The following is an 11424-nucleotide window of genomic DNA, read 5'->3' as shown; positions in this document are numbered from 1 at the left end:
TATATATATAGTTTTAATGAGCTTTTCTCATCCGGGCTAATGGCAATTCTCCCAAGAGCCAAAGACCATTTAACACAAACTCCAATACCAGAGATGAGAAGCCCTCTTTTGAGTACTTGGCCAGGGCTGTCCTAAGCATACAGCCTATCGCTGTTGCTCTTGGTTGCTTCCTAGAGGTAGAAGATGATTCCTTATTGCTGAAGACACCACACACTTCAGAAATAAGGCCCGGAGACTTCTGAGCTGAAACCAACCTGAGTGTCTCCTCCCTGAGAACTCGCTTTCACGGTTCCAGCAGGCGGCACTGAAGCTTCCAAAGGAAGGTGGCAACCAGCAGTCCTGCCCAGCTCTGATGCCTGTCAACCACATGGCATGATACCCAGAAGGGGGCAGTAGTGGCACCCATTACCTTGACAGTAACTCACTGCTCTCTTACTGGCTGAAGACCTGCTCAAAAAAAAAAAAAAAAAAGAGGGAAACCTTAGCAAGGTGGTGATGGCACATGCCTTGAATCCCAGCCCTCTGAACTCTGAGTTTGAACTGTGCCTGATCTACATGGCAAGTTCCAGGACAGCCAAGGCTACACAAACCCTGTCTGCAAAAAGAGGAAAACCATGCCTGGTACTGGAAACCCAGCTAACTGAGTGCTAGTGAGGTCCACTGCTGTTCTAGGCTGACCGGTGACAGAGTGACAAGTGCAATGTGTAGAAGGATGGGGTGGGAGGGGTCACAGAAAACAACACAGAGACTTATGAAAGCTTGGCTTTAGCTTATGCTTGTCTCGAATTAGCTCTTATAACTTGACTCATATTCTTCAAAGCGCTCATTACCTCACCTCCGTTTTGCCCATCCTGTTTCCTCTTTGTCTGGCTGGCCACTCTGTCTTTCTTTTTCCCAGAGTTCTCTCCATCCAGAAGTCCCTGCTAGACCTCCTGCCTAGCCACTGGCCTTTCAGCTTTTCATTAACCCAAGCACAGTGATGGATCTTTACACAGCATTACCAAATATTTTGAAAGAGGAAAGTTCCTCAGAAACCCCCACAAGCAGCAGGGAGGAAAAGTAAGGTGGGGACTTCCAAGAGGCAGTCACCCACAATGCAAGCACATGGGGCCGCAGCTGGCAGATGTACCCAATTGCCCCTCCTTCCCTGTGCCACAAACCTGAACATTTAAAGTATGTGTGCGTGTGCGTGACGTGTGTGTATGTGGGGGGCGGGCTAGGCGTGGGCTTGCCACAGCGCACATGTAAAAGTCAGAGTTCAACTTTAGAGTGTGTTCTGTTCGCCCACCTTTGCACTGTGTCAAAGAAGGAAGTTAGATCACCAGACTTGCTTAACAAACACCCTTACCCTGAGCCAGTTCTCCCACGCTCTTCTGCACATTTCTTTTTTTCTTTTCTTTTCTTTTATTTTGAGACAGAGTTTCTCTATATAACAGCCCTAGCTGTCCTGTAACTAGCTCTGTAGACCAGGCTGGCCTTGAACTCACAGAGATCTGCCTGCCTCCTGAGTGCTGAGATTAAAGGCATGCACTACCACCACCTGGCTGTTTCTTATTTTTATGAGATAGGTGTACATGCAGATAGAGCATTCATAGATATAAAATAAATAAAAAGATGTACAGCAAAACATCCTGCTATTTTTATGATTTTTGCTTGTTTTTTGTGCTTTGTTTATATTTTGGTTTTACTTTGTTTTGTTTATATTTGGGGGTTTTTGTTTGTTCGTTTTCTTTTTCTTTTCTTTTTTCTTTTTTTTAAAGATTTATTTATTTATTATGTATACAACATTCTGCCTCCATGCCAGAGGAGGGCGCCAGATCTCATTACAGATGGTTCTGAGCCACCATGTGGTTTCTGGGAATTGAACTCAGGACCTCTGGTGAAGAGCAGCCAGTGCTCTTCACCAGAGTCATCTTTCCAGCACTCTTTTTCTTTTCTTTTCTTTCTTTTATTTTATTTATTTATTTACTTTTTATTTTTGGTTTTTTTGAGACAGGGTTTCTCTGTGGCTTTGGAGCCTGTCCTGGAACTAGCTCTGTAGACCAGGCTGGTCTCGAACTCACAGAGATCCGCCTGCCTCTACCTCCTGAGTGCTGAGTTAAAGACGTGTGGTTTATTGCTATGGTTTTTAATTATGTGTATGTGTGTGGGTTTGTGTATCTGAGTTTCGTTGTCTATAGAGTCCAGAAGAGACTTGAGTCTCCTGGAGCCAGTTACAGGAGGTTGTGAGCCATTGATGCAGATGCCAGGAACTGAACTTGAGTCCTATGCAAGAACAGGAAGTGTTTTGAACTGCTGAACCATTTTTTCAGTCCTCTCCTGCACTATTTATTTATTTAGACAAGCTCTCACAACTTGTTATGTAGACCAGGCTGGCCTCAAACTCAGAGATTAGCTAGCTCCCCTGAGTTTTGAGGTGAGGGAGGTTGTTTGATGTTTTAGTTATTTGTGACAGGGTCTCATGCTGTAGCCCAGATGGCCTAAACAATGGCCCTCCTCCCTGCCTCCTTGGTGCTAGCTTATAGTGTGTACCCCTCCCCCAACCTGGGTCCTGATTTTCTTTTTTTTTAAAGGTATGTTACTTTGGTTTTTTTAAATATTTATTTATTTATTTATTTATTTATTTATTTATTTATTTATTTATTTATTTATTTATTTATTTATTTATTTATTTATTTATTTATTTATTATGTATACAATATTCTGTCTGTGTGTATGCGTGCAGGCCAGAAGAGGGCACCAGACCTCATTACAGATGGTTGTGATCCACCATGTGGTTGCCGGGAATTGAACTCAGGACCTTTGGAAGAGCAGGCAATGCTCTTAACCACTGGGCCATCTCTCCAGCCCCCTGGGTCCTGATTTTCTATGACCATCTCTGGGGAAGACACGATGTATCCTAATCTTCATCTCCTATTCAAGATTCATGTCCTTAAAACAGAGGACAAAAACCAGTAACGAGGGAAAAACTCAGCTTGAGTTTCCACCTCCAATTATGGCCGGAGCCTACAGGTCTGCCAGAGGACATCTAAACAGCTCTCTTACTCCAAGAAGTCACAGGAATCAGGTGTCTCCTTTCATTTCTCTGGGAACTCATGTCTGCATGCCACATCTTTAACAGCCCAGCTGTAACGCTAGAAACAGGGACCAGAGCTTCAAATGCCCCAGTGCTTTGATTTTCTTCTCCTGAAGCAACCTCCCCGCAGGCGCTCAACAAAGCTTTGAACAATCACAAAATAAACCCTATTAGGGAAAAGTATGTTAATTACATATACTGTGAAAAAAACAAAGTCCAAAAAAAAAACTATACAGAGTCTAGTGTAGTCAAGGTCACCTTCACTCACTATGAGGCAGGCCTCAGCCTCCACTGCCCTCTCTGGACTTGCAGGCCTGCACCACCAGGTGTCATGTATGTGCTGGAGCTGGAACATGTGCCTCCTGGATTTACAAGCAAGCACCTTAGCTCGAGATCATGAGTTCCCAGTGCCAGCTACAGAATCAATCCCTTTCCTGGATTTTCACATGCTCAGTTTGTACTTCCTGGGTTCCACCCCAAGCATTAAAACAGAAAGCCAGTGTCTGGGTCCTGCTCCACACCTGGCACTTGGCCCTTTATGGAAGGCAGGCTCCCACCTGCAGGAGGCACCCAGGTTTTCTCCCGTTACTCGGCTCCTGCTCCATCGTCTGCTGTCTCCTCTGAGCCCCTCTATCCCTGCACCCCTTCCACCTTGAGTTCCAGCTGCTGCTGCCACCGTGACTGACTACCAAATAATGTTAAGCTGCTATATAAAGGATTCTGTCTCAGCACTTGGACTCAGTGTTGCTAAAATCCCTTCCCTGGAGGAGATGGAAACCACATCTGCCCCTCCTCCTAAGGTCTCAAGGACAAATGGAGGTCTGCGTCCACCAAAGTTCACCCAGAAACACTAATGAGTTTATTGAATTTATTTACAGAGTGTGTGTGAAGGATGGGAGCAGGAGTGTGGATGACCCCAAAAGCAGCCGCAGTGGAAGGCATGGATGACCACCTCACTGCGGCTACAGAGATGAAGTCCGCTTCTCCTATTCCTTTTCTGCCTATTTTCTTCAGCTCCTCCTGGAGGCCATATAGAGTAAGGACAGAATTGCAGTCATCTGCTGAAGAGTGGCTGCATATTTAGATGATGGCCCCATGACACTCTCTGTTCCTCCTTCTATAAAAGCAATAGCAGCAAGTCCAGCTGAAATCACATGGCAAGCTGGCAGTTGGTGAAGATGGTGGCAGTATGGCTTGGAAGGCAGTCCTGCACAACACTGAGGTATGAGGAGTTCCAAGACCAGCCTGGGTTACAAGAGACACCCTAAATTAAGAAATAAACCTCTAGGAAGAGTCACAGCTTTAGAAAAAAAGGACAATTTGGGTGGAGAATGGGGGACCATACAGATTATGAGCAGATTAGGGGAGAAAGTGGCTAATTTTGAGACATTTTGCCTGCTGTATGTAATCCAAGGGGTGTTGTGTAATTCAGCTGTGGTGGGGCCTTTGAGTAAGGGCTGGAAAGCAACTTTTCTTTTTGAGATAGGTTTTCTGTGTGTTAACAATCCTGGCTGTCCTGGACCTCCCGAGTGCTGTGGTTAAAAGGCCTGTGTCACCAGCGTCACTGCAACCTCTTGGGGGTGCTGCAGCCTTCATTACTAAACCTACATGTGACCAATTGCTTGCCAGGAGTGCCAATCTGGAAGCGTCGGGCTGCTGCTGGATCCCCTTTGGAGTCGTGTACTGTTCAACCCATCCTGACTCAACCCCACCCCTGTAAGTGAACGTCAAGATTTAATGTACACATCTTTATACCAAAACATTCAAATTCCACTAGAGATGTTTGTGAGTTACTATATGGTTGCTGGCAACTGAACTCAGGACAGTACTCTTAACCACTGTAAATTTTAATAACTTATTATCAGCATTGATTACTGTATGTCTGTGTGAAGATGCCAGATCCCCTGTAACTGAAGATAGACAGTTGCAAGCTGTATGTAGGTGATTAGAACTGAACCTGGGTCCTAAGAGGGGCCAACATTCTTAACTCCTGTAAGTGAACTCTTAATACCAGATGTGAAGACAAACTATGGAGTGCTTAAAGCTGTCAAAGACAAACTATGGAGTGCTTAAAGCTGTCATTCATAAACCGGGCGATGGTGGCGCACGCCTTTAATCCCAGCACTCGGGAGGCAGAGGCAGGCGGATCTCTGTGAGTTCGAAACCAGCCTGGTCTACAGCGCTAGTTCCAGGACAGGCTCCTAAGCCACAGAGAAACCCTGTCTCGAAAAAACAAAACAAACAAACAAAAAAAAAGCTGTCATTCATTACAGATAGGACCCCAAGAAGCAGAGCAATTCTCTTTGCATGCTCCTGACATGCCTGAACTTATTGAATACATGTGTGACCTGGGCTTCCTGTTTTTGAGAAAGTTTCTCCCCTTTGCACAGGATGACCCGTTAAACCTAATACTGAAGTCTGAAGTGAACTAGTAGTGTATACAATACAGCTCTCTCCCACTGTTCCTGAGCTATACCTGTGTATGCATGAAGCTGAACACACTGGAGTGGGAGCTCTGGCTAAAAGCAAAAACAGCAGAATTATATACTAAATTGAACACTTGAAACACTAAGTATTACATACTCCAACATGAGCAATAAGTCAGTCAGTGCCTGCTGTGCCTGAGGAAGTTAAGAGTCCTGGGTACCACAGAGTGGAAAAACTGATTCCAATCTTCAACCATGAGCAGGATCACACCTACAAATATTTAAAAAGCCAGGTGGTGGTGCATGCCTTTGATCCCAGCACTTGGGAGGCAGAAGGATCTCCAGAGTTCCAGGTTAGCCTCGTCTGCAGAGCAAGTTCCAAAACAGGCTCCAAAGTTACACAGAGAAACCGCAACTTGAAAACTCCCGCCCCACCTCAAATTTTTATTTTCTACTGTTACCCATGGCAACCATTCATGTAGTCTTTTGAGACAGTGTTTCTCTGGATAGCCCAGGCTGGTCTTGAAATCAAGAGATCTGTCTACCTCTGCTGGAATTAATAGCATGTGACAGCATGTTTGTTTTTAAAGTTAAAAAGAGCAAAAACTGTATACCCATAGTTTTGCCTGCCTGCTGCAAGAGCCCCAAAGAGGCTATTGGAGGCCCTAGAACTGGAGTTACAGATGAGCTGCACTGTTGATGCTGGACATTGAACCTTGGTTCTCTGGAATAGGAGCCAGTGGGCTTAATTGAGCCACTTAACTCCCAAGCTTGTAATTTTACATACTTAATTATCTGCACATTTCAACATCAAGTTCCAACAAATAAAAGCAAAAACAGGATCAGACCTTTGGGAATGCAAGAACTTTATTCAAAGTGCAATGAAACTGGTTAACAGCTTAAAAGACAGGGGATACTAAGACATCTCCCCTCAAGCCCAAGAACAATCACAAGGAGTGCTCTTTCTAGACAGTGTGCTGAGAAAGGTGCGTCCATCTTCCTGTTTGACTTTCTTAGTGGTGTTACTGGGCTCAACCTCGAGGGTGATGGTCTTGCCTGTCAGGGTCTTCACAAAGATCTGCATCCCTCCCCTGAGGCGCAGGACCAGGTGCAGGGTGGACTCTTTCTGGATGTTGTAGTCTGACAGGGTGCGGCCATCTTCCAGCTGTTTGCCTGCAAAGATCAGCCTCTGCTGGTCAGGGGGGATGCCCTCCTTGTCCTGGATCTTTGCCTTGACATTCTCGATGGTGTCACTGGGCTCGACCTCCAGGGTGATGGTCTTACCAGTTAAGGTTTTCACAAAGATCTGCATTGTCTGTCAAAAAAAATAAACAGGGCAGGAATGATACAAATGTCAGTGGTCTGGCATTAACAGTTGAGTATATGTGAAATGCATTCCAATTTAGTTCACATAGCCAAATTCTAGTTACACAAATACTGTTGTAAAACCGTATTTATCTAAGCTTTTGGGAGGCAAAGGCAGTGACTTGAGTTCAAGGTCAGCCTGGTCTTCCACATTATTATCCAGGGCTAGAGCAACCCTGTCTGGAGAAAAAATTAAACAAACCAAAAAGACAGACATCTAGGTATAATGAGCTCTGTCTAGGTAACTAGTTTGGTGGGCGGAACCTGCAATACCTTAAGCTGAATGTCATTTCCTGACTATTTGCATAACTTGAAGGAAAGCCTGTTCCACACTCACACCTGGGGTCACTGGGTGTCTCCACCCCAAACAGGCATGAAGCAGATCCAGTCTGACCTATACAGCCGTTAAGAGACCGACTTCCTTTAAAAAAATAAAAATAAAATAAACACCCGAGTCAGCGCACACCTTCATTCTTATCAATGAGGAGACTTGGGGCACACAGATCTTGAATTAGTTGGGAGGCCAGAGGTAGTGAGACCCTATTGTCTCAACCCTGCTACTCCCCCAAAAGAGCAAATGTGGGTCAGAAAAACACGCCATGGACAAAAACAGTAAGAAAACCAGAAAGACCCACAAGTCAGTAATCCAAATAGTTCCCAAGTCAACAGCAGGAATGAAACTGCAGGAACCAGAGACTGTAATGGGGTCTCGGATGGCGCCTCAGGCCTTGCATCCCATGGCGTGGGTGGCAGAGGCCGGGTTCTGACAGTTTAAGGCCGCCCCGGCCCTGGCTACGCAGCGAGTCTCCTAAAACAACACCGGGCAAGAAACGAAACTCAATCCGAGGCTCACTTTTCCGGTTCCTGTTCACTCTGAAGACGCTACCCGAGGCCCAAACCCTGTCTTGCAAGTGAGGGAAAGCTATAGTCAGGGCAAATGGCCTCACCACCCATTATGAGCCCTTAGTGACCGCGACGTCACGGGTGTCCTAGGCCAGGCTGAGCCGCCACCTACCGACACCCCTCTGTCCCCCACGTATCAGTCGCACTTCCGCCTTTAGCAACGGAAGCAAAACCAACCGACCGACCTCTGCCGACAATCTCCCAGGGCTCTCACATCATTGCGGCCCGCAACCCGCCAAAAAAAATAGCAGAAAATAAATAAGCAAACAAAACGGTGGCCGCAAGTTCGCGGCTTAACCGGTGGCAGCGGGCTCGCGGGCCTGCTTCCCCCAACCTCGGCCAGGGCCTCAGGGCCGCGCGTCTTTCCCCGCAGCCTTCCACCTGGGCGCCATCTTGCCGCGGGGTCCTCCGCCTCGGGACAGCCGCCCTCCTCGCGGGCCACGCAAACGGAACGTCCAGGCCGCGGGCCGCCCCTTCCTCCTCCCTCCCCGCCTCTCAGCCCCGCCGGCGCGGCGGCCTTCTCCTCACCAGCGCTGGCGGCAGCGATCCTCCTATAGACGTACCGACGGAACTCGAGGTCTCGACGGAACTAGCCGCGACCCGCCCGGCGTCGCTTTATGTAATCATTGGAAGCCCCGCCCTCCCTCGATCACTCCGCGGAAATGCGGTTAGGGACTACTTTTGCAAGGCTGTTCTTGTCTCTGCAGCGGAAGCGGCTGACTAGAACCAGCAAGGTCACTTCAAGGCGTGTTCGTGTGTGGAGCTCAGAGAGTGGGGGCTTTGGGTGGCGGGGAAGGGCTGCGACCTCGTGCGGCACCGCGGAGGGATCAGCGTGTGTGACGTGTCAAATCACGACGGGGTCGGCGCGAGAACCCGGCTCGGATCAGCTCGGTAGGAGCGGAGCTCGGCGCGTGCGCAGTGCAGCTTCGAGGCCAAGAGCCCCGCCAGCTGACCCCGTCTGGGGGTCCGTGTGGCATCAGTGAGTTCTAGGGACCCAGGGTTTTGCCTCCTGTCACACTGGGGTCCCTTTGGAGACCTCCTCTCCTCAGCTCGGCCGGTCCCTGAGTCCAGCCCTCACCTCTTTGGCACAGTGACAGGGTGGATGACTGTGCAAATCTCAAAACAAGGGGAATGAGAGAAAGCTTTTTTAATAAATGTTTGATGGCTCCTCAGGACCGACAGGGGGGTAGGGGGGTAGAGGAATTATAAAATGGGAAGCCTCTCCCCGATTTTGGAAAATGAATCTCAATTCCTTAAAGGCAAAAAAATCCACACAGCTCTTGAAAACTGTTGGCATTAGACCAACAGAACTAGATCTTTCCCGAATGTTCTTGAGTCTGTTTATGCTTTCCGTGTCCTTGGATTTGGGAAGGTTCTGTGTGATTGTCACTAAGGAAACATCAAATTTGCAAAGTGTTGTTCATATTTAGCCCACCATTGAGGTCCTAGACTTTTTATTTTATTTTTGTTGTTGAGACAGGATCTCACTGTGTAGCTCTGGCTTTCCTGGAACAAGCTATTTTATTTAGCTTTTTTATTTGAGACCAGGTTGACCTCAAATTTACCGAGATTCTTCTGCTGGGATCAAGGTGTGTGCCACCAAACCTAAGCCCCAGGTTTTTGTTTTGTTTTCAGAGACAGGGTTTCTCTGTGTATCTCTGGAGCCTGTCCTGGAACTGGCTCTGTAGACCAGGCTGGCCTCGAACTTACAGAGATCCACCTGTCTCTGCCTCTGAGTGCTGGGGAAATCTTCAGTCATTTTCCATTAGGCTACATCCATCCCCCAGTCCCTTAATTCATTAAATAAGATGCAAAGTCCTTAAGATTTGTACATGTTTGCGGAACGTGATGGAGCACGCCTTCAATTCCAGCGTTTGGGAGACAGAAGCAGGAGGATCTCCAAGTTCCAGGCCTGCCTCGTCTACATACAGAATGAGTTCCAGGTCAGCCAGGACTATTACACAGAAACACTTTCTCAGAAAAACAAAGCAAGCCGGGTGGCAGTGGCGCACACCTTTAATCCCAGCACTTGGGAGGCAGAGGCAGGTGGATCTCAAGTGGATTTGAGGCCTGTCTGTCCTCAAAGTGAGCTCCAGGTCAGCCAGGACTATTACACAGAAACCCTGTCTTGAAAAACCACAAAAGTAAAACAAAAACAAACAAACCAAAGAATCCCTGGGGCCTCCAGAGAGATGGCTCAGCAATAAGAACAGGTATAACTTTCAGAGGACCTGAGTTCAATTCCCAATACCCAAGTCAGTCAGTTCATAATGGCCTGTGATTACTGCTTCAGGGAGTCAAACGTCCCTGACAACGCACGTGGCATACGTCATACAGACACACACACACACACATATACGCACAAGCACACACACACACACATATGTTATTAAAAATAAAATAGCCGGGCGGTGGTGGCGCACGCCTTTAATCCCAGCACTCGGGAGGCAGAGGCAGGCGGATCTCTGTGAGGTCGAGACCAGCCTGGTCTACAAGAGCTAGTTCCAGGACAGGCTCCAAAGCCATAGAGAAACCCTGTCTCGAAAAACCAAAAAAAAAATCACTCGGGAGGCAGAGGCAGGCGGATCTCTGGGAGTTCGAGGCCAGCCTGGTCTACAAGAGCTAGTGCCAGGACAGGCTCCAAAGCTACAGAGAAACCCTGTCTCGAAAAACTAAACTAAACTAAAATAAAATAAAATAAACCTTAACTTTGCTGAGCATGTCTTTAATCCCAGCAATTTTTTACTTTTTTTAGAGACAGAGTCTCCATACATAGCCCTGGCTGCCCTGGGCTCATGCTGTAGACCAGGCTGGGCCTCCATACATAACCCTGGCTGCCCTGGGCTCACGCTGTAGACCAGGTGGGGCTCTAACTTGCAGGGATCCTCCTGCCTCTAACCACCAGGTTAGATTTCACAGATTTCAGGCATGTCTGGTTTCCCAGCTTAGGAATTCATAAAAAGTCAAGATGAGAGGTATCATTTAAAACAGATTTTAATTTCTGTGATTTCCATGAATGAAGTCATATGCCACTGAGAAATTAAAATGTCATTCTCTGGGTTTGGGACACCCCGGTGGTTTCTGAGACAGATTTCTGTGCAGGTCAATTCTTTCTAGATTTCAGACAGAAGTTTAGCAGGGGACAACACCGTGAGGCTGGATCTGAAGTGACGCTGGCCTTCAGAGCTACCAGGCTATATTTGGCTGTGCTTTGCTTCAGCCTTGTGATTCCTGTTTGTTGGCTGAGTCATCACCTTGGTGGTGTCAGCACTTTCCAGTCTAGAAGGTTCAGAGCCAAACAGCCTTGGTTTCAGGGGTGGGGGAAGAAGAGGAGGAAAAAGGCTTGAGGGCTAGACCTGGCCAAGGGTTAGCTTGAAAAGGGAAGAATGTTCAGAGGGTCTTGGGAGAAGGAAGAGAATAATGAGGGTAAATGTGTAAGAAATAGATTATTATTTTATTTCCAACAAACATAAAAATGTTTACATTAAGGGTATAAAAATATAGTGAAACCCATTGTTATAATTATATATGCTAATTTTTGTCAGGTCAAGTTCTCTGGAAGTGGACACAGGTTTGGTTTTGTTTTGTTTTTCAAGACAGGGTTTCTCAGTAGCTATGGAGCCAGTCCTGGAACTCACTCTGTAGTCCAGGAGA

General features: G+C 47.1%; 1 protein-coding gene across 1 annotated transcript; it reads right to left on the bottom strand.

Moving 5' to 3' along the window:
* Positions 1–6351: 6351 nt before the first annotated feature.
* Positions 6352–8455, bottom strand: Ubc (ubiquitin C). Its single transcript, XM_050146619.1, has 2 exons — positions 8299–8455; positions 6352–6817 (listed from the first exon to the last, which is right to left on the bottom strand). Exon 2 carries the CDS (start codon positions 6812–6814, stop codon positions 6434–6436), a length of 381 nt encoding a protein of 126 aa, XP_050002576.1. The 5' UTR covers positions 6815–6817; positions 8299–8455; the 3' UTR covers positions 6352–6433.
* Between the last annotated feature and the right edge of the window lie 2969 nt (positions 8456–11424).

Source organism: Alexandromys fortis, unplaced genomic scaffold (genome assembly GCF_014885135.2).
Source record: "Alexandromys fortis isolate MF-2015 unplaced genomic scaffold, M_Fortis_MF-2015_v1.1 scaffold_56, whole genome shotgun sequence".
Lineage (NCBI taxonomy): Eukaryota > Metazoa > Chordata > Mammalia > Rodentia > Cricetidae > Alexandromys > Alexandromys fortis.
This window is presented reverse-complemented; position numbering and strand designations above follow the sequence as displayed.